Source organism: Pipistrellus kuhlii, unplaced genomic scaffold (genome assembly GCF_014108245.1).
Source record: "Pipistrellus kuhlii isolate mPipKuh1 unplaced genomic scaffold, mPipKuh1.p scaffold_m20_p_136, whole genome shotgun sequence".
NCBI lineage: Eukaryota > Metazoa > Chordata > Mammalia > Chiroptera > Vespertilionidae > Pipistrellus > Pipistrellus kuhlii.
The window spans coordinates 97,476-108,273 of record NW_023425445.1 but is presented as its reverse complement, the minus strand read 5'-3'; the positions used below and the strand labels follow the sequence as shown (position 1 = coordinate 108,273).

General features: G+C 54.2%; 1 protein-coding gene and 1 long non-coding RNA gene across 17 annotated transcripts in view; one reads left to right on the top strand and one right to left on the bottom strand.

The window, feature by feature from the left end:
- Positions 1-10,122, bottom strand: part of LOC118718040 — a 13,019-nt gene extending 2,897 nt beyond the window's left edge. The window contains exons 1-2 of the long non-coding RNA XR_006741518.1: positions 9,907-10,122; positions 9,756-9,758 (exon numbers count right to left, since the gene is read on the bottom strand). This is a non-coding gene — a long non-coding RNA (uncharacterized LOC118718040). The remainder of the gene's footprint in view (positions 1-9,755; positions 9,759-9,906) is intronic.
- LOC118718036 (patr class I histocompatibility antigen, B-2 alpha chain) overlaps positions 1-10,798 on the top strand; it is a 39,915-nt gene that overhangs the window by 5,829 nt on the left and 23,288 nt on the right. For 4 of the 16 annotated variants that reach the window (XR_006741516.1, XM_045581164.1, XM_045581154.1 and 1 more), the window contains one exon: positions 9,425-9,457. The exons of 6 other annotated variants lie outside the window; for them this stretch is intronic. Coding sequence is in view for 8 of the 10 variants with exons in the window: in XM_045581164.1 (XP_045437120.1) it covers positions 9,425-9,457 (33 nt within the window). In the remaining 2 variants the exon portion in view is untranslated. Of the gene's footprint in view, positions 1-9,424; positions 9,458-9,586; positions 9,641-10,798 lie in introns of those variants that run through there. 6 more of the 16 variants (XM_045581163.1, XM_045581149.1, XM_045581144.1 and 3 more) reach the window with 3 other exon arrangements.

Here is a 10,798-nt window from a genome sequence, read left to right as displayed (position 1 = left end):
TGTCTATAGGGGTGGAGGGAGCTGTGTCTATAGGGTGGATGGAGCTGTCTGTCTATAGGGTGGAGAGAGCTGTCTGTCTATAGGGTATATGGAGCTGGCTGTCTATAGGGTGGAGGGAGCTGTCTGTCTATAGCGTGGGGCGAGGTGTCTGTCTATAGGGTGGAGGGAGCTGTCTGTCTATAGGGTGGAGGGAGCTGTCTGTCTATAGAGTGGAGGGAGCTGTCTGTCTATAGAGTGGAGGGAGCTGGCTGTCTATAGGGTAGAAGGAGCTGTCTAGGTGGAGGGAGCTGTTGAGGTGGAGGGAGCTGTCTGTCTATAGGGTGGAGGGAGCTGTCTGTCTATAGGGTGGAGGGAGCTGTCTGTCTATAGGGTGGAGGGAGCTGTCTGTCTATAGGGTGGAGGGAGCTGTCTGTCTATAGGGTGGAGGGAGCTGTCTGTCTATGGGGTGGAGGGAGCTGTCTGTCTATAGGGTGGAGGGAGCTGTCTGTCTATAGGGTGGAGGGAGCTGTCTGTCTATAGGGTGGAGGGAGCTGTCTGTCTATGGGGTGGAGGGAGCTGTGTCTATGGGTGGAGGGTCTGTCACAGGTGGAGGACTGTGTCTGTCTATAGGGTGGAGGGAGCTGTCTGTCTATGGGGTGGAGGGAGCTGTCTGTAGGGTGGAGGGAGCTGTCTGTCTGTAGGGTGGAGGGAGCTGTCTATAGGGTGGAGGGAGCTGTCTGTCTATAGGGTGGAGGGAGCTGTCTGTCTGTAGGGTGGAGGGAGTTGTCTATAGGGTGGAGGGAGCTGTCTGTCTATAGGGTGGAGAGAGCTGTCTGTCTATAGGGGGAGGTGTCTGTCACAGGGTGGAGGGAGCTGTCTGTCTATAGGGTGGAGGGAGCTGTCTGTCTATAGGGTGGGGGGAGGTGTCTGTCCATAGGGTGGGGGGAGCTGTCTGTCTATAGGGTGGAGAGAGCTGTCTGTCTATAGGGTAGATGGAGCTGGCTGTCTATAGGGTGGAGGGAGCTGTCTGTCTATAGAGTAGAGGGAGCTGTCTGTCTATAGGGGGAGGTGTCTGTCACAGGGTCGAGGGAGCTGTCTGTCTATAGGGTGGAGGGAGCTGTCTGTCTATAGGGTGGAGGGAGCTGTCTGTCTATAGGGTGGAGAGAGCTGTCTGTCTATAGAGTGGAGGGAGCTGTCTGTCTATAGGGTGGAGGGAGCTGTCTGTCTATAGGGTGGAGGGAGCTGTCTGTCTATAGGGTGGAGGGAGCTGTCTGTCTATAGGATGGAGGGAGCTGGCTGACTAAATGGTAGAGAGAGATGGCTGTCTATAGGATGGAGGGAGCTGTCTGTCTGTAGGGTGGAGGGAGCTCCGTCTATAGGGTGGGGAGAGCTGGCTGTGTATAGGGTGGAGGGAGCTGTGTCTATAGGGTGGAAGGAGCTGTGTCTATAGGGTGAAGGGAGCTGTCTGTCTATAGGGTGGAGGGAGCTGTCTGTCTATAGGGTGGAGGGAGCTGTCTGTCTAAAGGGTAGAGAGAGATGGCTGTCTATAGGGTGGAGGGAGCTGTCTGTCTATAGGGTGGAGGGAGCTGTCTGTCTATAGGGTGGAGGGAGCTGTCTGTCTATAGGGTGGAGGGAGCTGTCTGTCTATAGGGTGGAGGGAGCTGTCTGTAGGGTGGAGGGAGCTGTCTGTCTATATGGTGGAAGGAGCTGTCTGTCTATAGGGTGGAGGCAGCTGTCTGTCTATAGGGTGGAGGGAGCTGTCTGTCTATAGAGTAGAGGGAGCTGTCTGTCTATAGGGGGAGGTGTCTGTCACAGGGTGGAGTGAGCTGTCTGTCTATAGGGTGGAGGGAGCTGTCTGTCTATAGGGTGGGGGGAGGTGTCTGTCTATAGGGTGGAGGGAGCTGTCTGTCTATAGGGTGGAGAGAGCTGTCTGTCTATAGGGTATATGGAGCTGGCTGTCTATAGGGTGGAGGGAGCTGTCTGTCTATAGCGTGGGGCGAGGTGTCTGTCTATAGGGTGGAGGGAGCTGTCTGTCTATAGGGTGGAGAGAGCTGTCTGTCTATAGAGTGGAGGGAGCTGTCTGTCTATAGAGTGGAGGGAGCTGGCTGTCTATAGGGTGGAGTGAGCTGTCTGTCTATAGAGTAGAGGGAGCTCTCTTTCTATAGGGTGGAGGGAGCTGTCTGTCTATAGGGTGGAGGGAGCTGTCTGTAGGGTGGAGGGAGCTGTCTGTCTTTAGGGCGGAGGGAGCTGTCTGTCTATAGGGTGGAGGGAGCTGTCTGTCTATAGGGTGGAGGGAGCTGTCTGTCTATAGGGTGGAGGGAGCTGTCTGTCTACAGCACATGTGTCAAACACAAGGCCCGCCGGCCAAATCCGTCCCGCCAGGCCTTGCTTTGTGGCCCGCACCGCGCTGTCATCACTGCACTCTGCTGCGTTTCCATCACAATGACAGTTTATGACTGTTCAGTAAACCATTTGGCCCGCGATTTAGGCTGGATTTTAGATTTTGGCCCCTTCTCTGATTGAGTTCGACACCCCTAGTTTATAGGGTGGAGAGAGCTGTGTGTCTATAGGGTGGAGGGAGCTGTCTGTCTATAGGGTGGCGGGAGCTGTCTGTCTATAGGGTGGAAGGAGCTGTCTGTCTATAGGGTGGAGGGAGCTGTCTGTCTATAGGGTGGAGGGAGCTGTGTCTATAGGGTGGAGGGAGCTGTCTGTCTATAGGGTGGAGGGAGCTGTCTCTATAGGGTGGAGGGAGCTGTCTGTCTATAGAGTGGAGAGAGCTGTCTGTCTATAGGGTGGAGGGAGCTGTCTGTCTATAGGGTGGGGGAGCAGTCTATAGGGTTGAGGGAGCTGTCCGTCTATAGGGTCAAGGGAGCTGTCTGTCTATAGGGTGGAGGGAGCTGTCTGTCTCTAGGATGGAGGGAGGTGTCTGTCTATACGGTGGAGGGAATTGGCTGTCTTCTATAGGGTGGAGAGAGCTGTGTATAGGGTGGGGGGAGTGCCTCTAAAAGAACCAGAAGCATGGTAAGCGCTGCGACCCTAATCCAGGAGGCAGGACAGACAGAAGTGAAGCTCTTCCCCATCTCACCAGCTGGGGGCATCTCCATCCCACGTCCCTAGGCACTTGCGCCCCCTACTGGATCCGGCGACCCTGAGGACTCACCGCTTAGGGCCTCTGTAGCCGCCCAGTGTCCACTGCCCTTGCTCCTCTAGTTCCGGGACTCTATGGCCCAAGCCCTTCCCTCCCAGCTTTGCCTGGCGCCTGGGCTCAGCGCCCATGTCCCAGAGGCAGCTCCATGTCCTGGTGGCAGCTCGCTGTGCGGTTGCCTCTTGAGTCTGAAGGCGGCGGGAACCAACTCAAGAGACACAGGAAGTTGGCCAGCCAAGGAGGGGCTGCGGGAGGACTCCAGGCTGGGTGGGACCTGTCTCTCTCAGTTCCAATGGGCTGGACCCCTGCATCAAGCTAACCTACCAGTTGGAGCATCTGCCCCTAGTGGTCAGTGCACATCATAGCAACTGGTCGACAGGTTGACTTTCTGCCTCATGGTGGTCAGTGCATGTTATAGCGAGCGGTTGAGCGACCTTAGCACATCATTAGCATACTAGAGGCCCTATGCACGAAAATTTGTGCAAGAGTGGGCCTTCCCCATGCTGCTGGCACCTGCTTCCTTCCAGTACCTTCCTCAGGATGCCGGCAGGCACCCGGGACCCGGGCTGTCTTCCCTTGGGCTGTCCGCAGGCGGCCTGATCCCAGCCGGCTTCATCAGGAATGACACCTAATCTAATTAGCATATTACCCTTTTATTATTATAGATTACACATTGATTGGTTGAATGGTTGACAAGACACTTAGCATATTAGGCTTTTATATATATATAATTGATTTTTTACAGGGAGGAAAGGAGAGAGATAGTTTTAGAAACATTGATGAGAGAGAAGCATTGATCAGCTGCCTCCTGCACACCCCCACCACAGGGCATGTGCCAGAAACCAAGGTACATGCCCTTGACTGGAATTGAACCTGGGACCCTTCAGTCCTCAGGCCAACACTCTATCCACTGAGCCAAACCGGTTGGGGCATGATTTGTGTTTTTAATAATTACTTCTCATAACTTATAGCTAGTCTCCAATATTCTATTTCTGTCCCTAACCGGCCCAGGATTGTGCAGTCCACGGGACAATGAGGAAACACTGAGTGAGTTACCGGCAAGAAGACGGTCAAGTCTCATCATTCTCACAAACCGAGGCCGGCGAGGGGTAGCCACTGGCCCCCAGTCACACAGCCGGTCAGGGCCAGCTGCAGTGACACCGGCGCCTCCACAGGGCTGGGGTGCTGGAGGGAAGTGAGGAGCAGATGAAGGCTGCACCTGACCCTCTTTCCTCCGGGTGGGGGCGTGCAGAAGGCAGCCAATCCGTGATTCTCTCTCATCATGGATGGTTCCAGCAGGATTGCTTGTTAAAGGCGTCCGTTTGGTGCTCTGATCCGCAGTGGGTTCAGTCTCCCCTGGGTCCAGTCACCCCTTATCCCAAACCCCCAGAAGGGAGGAGCAGGTACAGGACGGCCGGTGGGTGGGTGGGTAGGTGCCGTCTCGGACCATCCCAATGGAGGGAGCTGTTTGCATGAGCGAGGCCCTGGGCCTTGAGGCAGGAAGCAGCTGGAAGGCCTGCAGGGACCCGAGGCAGCCATGAACCCATGGGGTCAGCGCCTCTGCCTTCCTGGCTGTCCTCTCAGGCCCACGGGAATGTGTGCGGTGCCCTGTGCTCTTGAGGTCAACCAGCAGGAGTTGGCCTTGACTCAGGGCAGGAGCTGAGCCCGCAGGAGGGGTAGTGGCCGGGCAGGGAAACCCTGGTTCTCCAGGAGGAAGCCAGGGTCACCCTGAAGCCGGAGGAGCCGCTGAAGGGAGGTGGGGAGCGGTGGGCCCAGAGCCCGGGGCCGCCACAGGACCTGCCTGCACCCCCTGTATCTGTTTACCTACGTCATCCTCCTTCCCCTGCTCCCTCAGCCCCTCATCTCCCCGGGCAGCTGGGGGGTCCCGGGGCCTTGTCTGTGCCCAGACTCTAGACTCTACCTCCCCGCTTCCCCGAGCTCCCAGGACGGCCACCGCTATCGTCATCCATCAGCCGTCAGCCTCCCACGAGGTGTGCTGGGGTCTCTCACCCCCCTCGCACCCATGTGGCCACACATTCCTTCACTCCATCGCCTTCCACCTCCTCCCTCAAATTCCCCGCCTGTCTTTTCGTTCCTGCCTCCCAATCCCACCTGCTCGGGGCAGGAGCCTTTCCGTCCGTGCGGGATGCGGAGCGGCCGCCCAGACTCTGTTCCCAGCGACTCCGGAAGCGGTGTGACCGAGCCTTCTGGGCCCTCGGGTTCAGATTCCCAAGAAGACGGAAGGTGTTCCCGTGAAAGCCCACCGGCCGGAAACACTCGCTTCAGGGGACAGTTCCGAAGCCTTCTAGTTCCGCAGGCCTGCATCTCGGTCGTTCTGTGCAACGGATGCTCGTTCAGTGCCTCCTCTATGCCAGCTTCTGGGGCTAAAAGGGGGAGCGAACCAGACCCAAGTCGGCCCCGCCTTCCTCCCTCTTAGCAGCGGCAGTTCGTATTGTTATTGGGTACGTGCTGTAACGAGGAGGTCGCCTAGGCCTCCAGGGGGCGACAGAGACCAAAATATGTATGGAAACATCACTGTGAGAGCACCTGGGAGGAACACAGCTGGAAGGGCCTGGATGAAGAATTTTGTACAGGTCAGCAGAACCCGGTTTGGCTCAGTGGATAGAGCTTCGGCCTGTGGACTGAAAGGTCTCAGGCTCGATTCCAGTTAAGGCCATGTACTTTGGTTGTGGGCACATCCCCAGTAAGGGGTGTGCAAGAGGTGCCTGATTGAAGTTTCTGTTTCATGTATGTTTATAACTCTCTCTCCCTCTCCCTTCCTCTCTGTAAAAAATCAATAAAAAATACTTTTTAAAAAGAATGTTGTAAAGGTCATTTCCAAAGGGGAAGGTCCTCCAGTGTCTCAAATTCCCCTGGCACATTGGGGCTCATGAAGCGAATGGAGCTTGGGCTCCCAATGACCGTCACTGGTACAGATCCTTCCATAAATACATACATATATATATATATATATATATATATATATATATATATATATATATATATATTTGATTTTAAAAAATCTTTATTGTTCATATTATTACAAATGTTTCTCCCCCCCCCCCCCTCCGTTGCTCCTCTCCACCAGGTTCCCACCCCACCCTCTGCCCTTTCCCCACCCCCCCAATTGTTCTCATCCATCGGTGCACAGTTTATGTTCAGTCTCTTCCCACATCCCCATCTCCCCTTTTCCCAGAGAATCGTCAGTTCACTCCCCTTCCATACCTCTGATTCTATTATATTCAACAGTTAATATTGTTCATCAGATTAAAAAATTTTTGTTTTTTGTTTTTAGATTCACTTGTTGATAGTTACATATTTATTGTTCATAGTTTTTATCTTTCTTTACTTTCTCTACAAAAGAACCCCCTTCAGCAATTCATATAATTCTGGTTTGGTGGTGATGAACTCCTTTAGCTTTTTTTTATTTTATTGGTGAAGCTCTTTATCTGGCCTTTGATTCTAAGTTATAGCTTTGCTGGGTAGATTATTTTTGGCTGTAGGTTCTTACTATTCATCACCTTGAATATTTCTTGCCATTCCCATCTGGCTGCATGGTTTCTGTTGAGAAATCAGCTGACAATTGTATAGGTGCTCCTTTATAGGTAACTACCTGCTTTGCTCTTGCTGCTTTTAATATTCTCTCTGTGTCTTTTGCTCTTGGAATTTTAATTATGATGTGTCTTGGTATGGTCTTCTTTGGATTTCTTTTGTTTGGGGTTCTGTGCTATTCCTGGACTTGTAAGTCTAATTCTTTCACCAGGTGGGGGAAGTTTTCTGTCACTATTTCTTTCAGTATGTTTTTGATATCTTGCTCTCTCTTATCTTCTGGGACCCCCATAATTCTAATGTTGGTTTGCTTGAAGTTGTCCCAGAGGTTTCTTACATTATCTTCAACTTTCTGGATTCTCTTGCCTTTTTGCTTCTGCGGAGGAGCGTCTTCTGGCTCTTTATGTTCCAAATCTTTGACTTGATTCTTGTGATCTTCCATTCTGTTTTTAGGACTCTATAATATTTTTTTATTTCAGACAATGTATTCTTTATTTCTTGTTGATCCCTTATTATTTCTAGTTGATCCCTTTTCATATCTTTATAGTTTTTGTTTATTTTATCGGCCTTTTCTAGGAGATTCTTGAACAACCTTATAAGTGTGGTTTTGAACTCTATATCCAGTCGCTCTTTGTCCTCCATTTCTTTCGTTTGTTATCTATTTCGTTGTCTAGGCATTTTCGCAGATTCCCTGATGGGGCGGAGTTTTAGGGTGGAGCCTTCAGCCTTGGCTTCCCTCAGCTACACCCTATGCAGCTCCTGAGCCTCAGTATTCCTCAGGGTCCTTCAGTACTCACTGCAAGCACCTCTGAGAGTGAGGTGCCCTTGAGTTTCGCCTGCTACCAAACAGTCTAGTCTCTCCCCCAATGGGCCTGGAACTGGGGTTCAGTTTAGTTGGAAGTGGGATTGGAGGTGGCTTTCAGAGCAGTGTGGAGCCCCTGTCTCCTTCCCGCCAGGGCAATCCCGTGGCACAGCCAACCGTCCCTTCTCTGCGTGCAATGTGCGCACCTCTGGGGCTCTGCCTTTCGCCGCTCCCCTGGGATTCCGCCTTACAGCCCAGCTCCCTCTGGATGAGCCTGGGTCACCGGGGTCTGGCCTAGAACTGGGGTTCAGAGCAGTCAGAACTGGGGCTCAGCACAGTCTGGAGCTTTTATCTCCTTCCCGCTAGGGAATGCCAGCCAGGCACTCAGCCTCCCCCTCCTCTCTGGCTCCGTCCTCTCTGCGCGCGCCGCGTGTCTCCGTACCTTAGGCTTTTACAGTTCCTCCGCTCTTCCTTCTGGTTTTCTCCTTATTTCTCATTGTAGAATTTCAAGTCAGTCAACTTTCCTGTAGTTCTGGGTAATTTCCATTTTATATTTTAGTTGTATTTTATTGAAATTGTTGTGTGCGGCTGCAGTTAGGTGTTTACCTGTGCAGCCATCTTCGATTAATCTATTTTATTGATTTTTTTACAGAGAGGAAAGGAGAGGGATAGAAAGCCAGAAACATTGATGAGAGAGAAACATCACCCAGCTGCCTCAAGCACACCTCCTATTGGGGATGTGACCCCAACAAAGATACATACCCTTCACCAGAATCGAACCTGGGATTCTTCAGTCTGCAGGCCAACTGAACCAAACTGGCTAGCCACTGAACCAAACAGGCTAGGGCTAAAATACTTTGTAAGAAGTCCCCTTCCCAATGAGGCCCCTGCTGACCATCCACATTGCAATGCCCTCCTCTCCCAGCCACTTTGTTCAATGCAGAGAGCAGCTCTGGGATTGAAGGTCACAGTGGTATTCCGGTCAAGGGCATGTACCTCTGTGCTAGCTCTATGCATCCCCATGCTGGAGGCGACACATAGATGCCTCTCTCTTACCTAGATGTGTCTCTCCCTCTGTCTCTCCCCTCCCCTTCTCACTCCTTAAATGTCAATGGAACAATATCCTCGGATGGGGATATGAAACAAAACAGCCATCTTCCCTCCCCCACAGCGGACCCCTCTCCACAGCACTCCCCACACTCCAGCCTGGATGCCTCACTGGCTCCAGGGAAGGTGCAGCTGGTCTCTGTGCAATAGAGCATGCGCTCTGGGAGGCGGCAGTGGGGCCTGGACTCAGCGCCCTGAGGTGGAGCCGCCTCACCTCCCGGGCCTCACAGACCTTGTGGGCTTCAGTGGAAGGTGAGACTCTCCACCAGCAAGTGGGCTGTGACACGGGTGACAGTGCGCATGTCCACAATGAAGCGCGTGGTAACGCAGGTGGACACAGTGTTGTTTAGACAGGAAGCTATTGGACACTCAGCAGAGGACAGTACAGTGTGAGCATGGCGTTCATGTACAGGAAGAAACCAAAGCAGCTGAGCTTGGTGTGTGTTCCTGTTATAATTGCTGTGTGGTCAGGACCCGGCCTGATGTCCCTCCATGGTCCCTGTGCGCTCCAGAGGGAACAGCAGCTGTCACACTGTCCCCAAGTCCAGGCTGAGAAGGTCACCATCACAGAACCCGTCCCTGTTCCAGACACAGTGTCCTCATGGCTGTGGCCCCAGCACAGCTGTCCTGGGGCAACTGGGGTCAGGGTGCCGCCTGCGCCCTCACTGCACCTGCACTTCCACAGTGCTGCTCCCCTAAATCTAAAACAGCCTCTCTCTCCACATCCGGGTCCCAGTGGGGCCAGCACTAGAAACTTCTCTGGGCCCAGGACTAGGGCTTCCTCTAGGACCTCATGGCCCTGCCTCCTCCCTGGTCTCTCACGGGGTGTTTTCTTCCCGCAGGTGGAAAAGGAGGGAGCTATGCTCAGGCTGCCAGTGAGTATGAAGGCGTCACCCCTGAAACCCTGTGACAGTGCAGAGCGAGCCATGGGGGACCCCACCCCCATACTTCCTCCTCAGTCTCCTGCTCTGGACTCTGACCCCGTCCTGGTGTGTCCCTCCCAGTCAGTGACAGCGCCCAGGGCTCTGATGTGTCTCTCTTGGGTTCTAAAGGTGAGACCTGCCGTGGGGAGGGGTGGGCAGAGGGGGGAGACTGGGCAGTGGGGAGTCTCTGGGACACTGTGAGCATGAAGTGGACTATGAGAATGTCACCAGTCACAGCCACTGCTCCCACTTCCTGACTCAGAACCCTCTGATGGGTGCTGGCCCCGCCCTGCCCTCCACACAGAGGTTGCTGGGCCCTCCCTATCCCCATCCCTGCCTTTTCTCCATGGGGCTCTAAGCTGCATCTTACTGCTCCGGATGAAATGAGATTCTGATGTGACTGTTTGTTCATTTCTTGCCAAGAAGGCTTGGGGGTTAATTAAAGGAGAAGCTCCTAAATTCTGAGGGGAAATAAATTGAAGCTCCAAGAACTTTCCAGGTCCCTGTGTTTGCTGTGCTGAGCCTGTCGCAGGCGGGACGGGAGGGGCGGTGAGGATGAAGCATGGTCCGGCCTGGGCCTGGTCAGTGCGCAGTGCATAGTGGGCTTTGACGCGGTCACTCCCTCCCTGAGCACCGCGTCCCAACCTGCCGCAGCGCTGGGCCTCCCACCTTCAGGCAGCGGAGAGGGGGCGGAGCTGGCGCTGGGAGAGCCCCGCCCTGGGAGGGAGAGCAGCGCTGGGAGGTGTGGGCTCGCCCTGGGGAGGGCGCTCATTCCTGGATCCCCCTGGTCCAGCTCTGTGGGTGGAGGGGGAAGGGAGAAGGAGGCCTTGGGCTGAGCCCTGGGATGGAGGCCCCACATCACATCCTGTAAACTCCTGAGAGCAAGGGAAGCCCCCGACACACTGGAGCCTTCTTTTATGGGGGACCCACCTCAGTCAGGGGGGCCGCATCCCAGATGCCACCTGCGGAGTAGCCCAGAGGTGAGGGCCCCCACCCGCTTCCCACGCACGGCTGCCCACGCATCTCCTTCACAAGGACACGCCCCGTGGGCCCCGCGTGTTCCCATCAGGTCATCGCTGGGGCCGAGGGGGCCAGGCACAGCGACAGCGTAGGCTGCCTGACCTCGCAGGGTCTGGGGGGCCTTCACAGCTGGTCCCGCGGCTCCCCCTCTCCTTCCCCCTCCTTCCCAGAGCCTCGTCCAGCCAACTCTTTATTATTATTATTCCTATTGATTTCAGGAGGAAGGGAGAGGGAGACATAGAAACACTCGTGATGGGAGAGAGCCATGGCTAG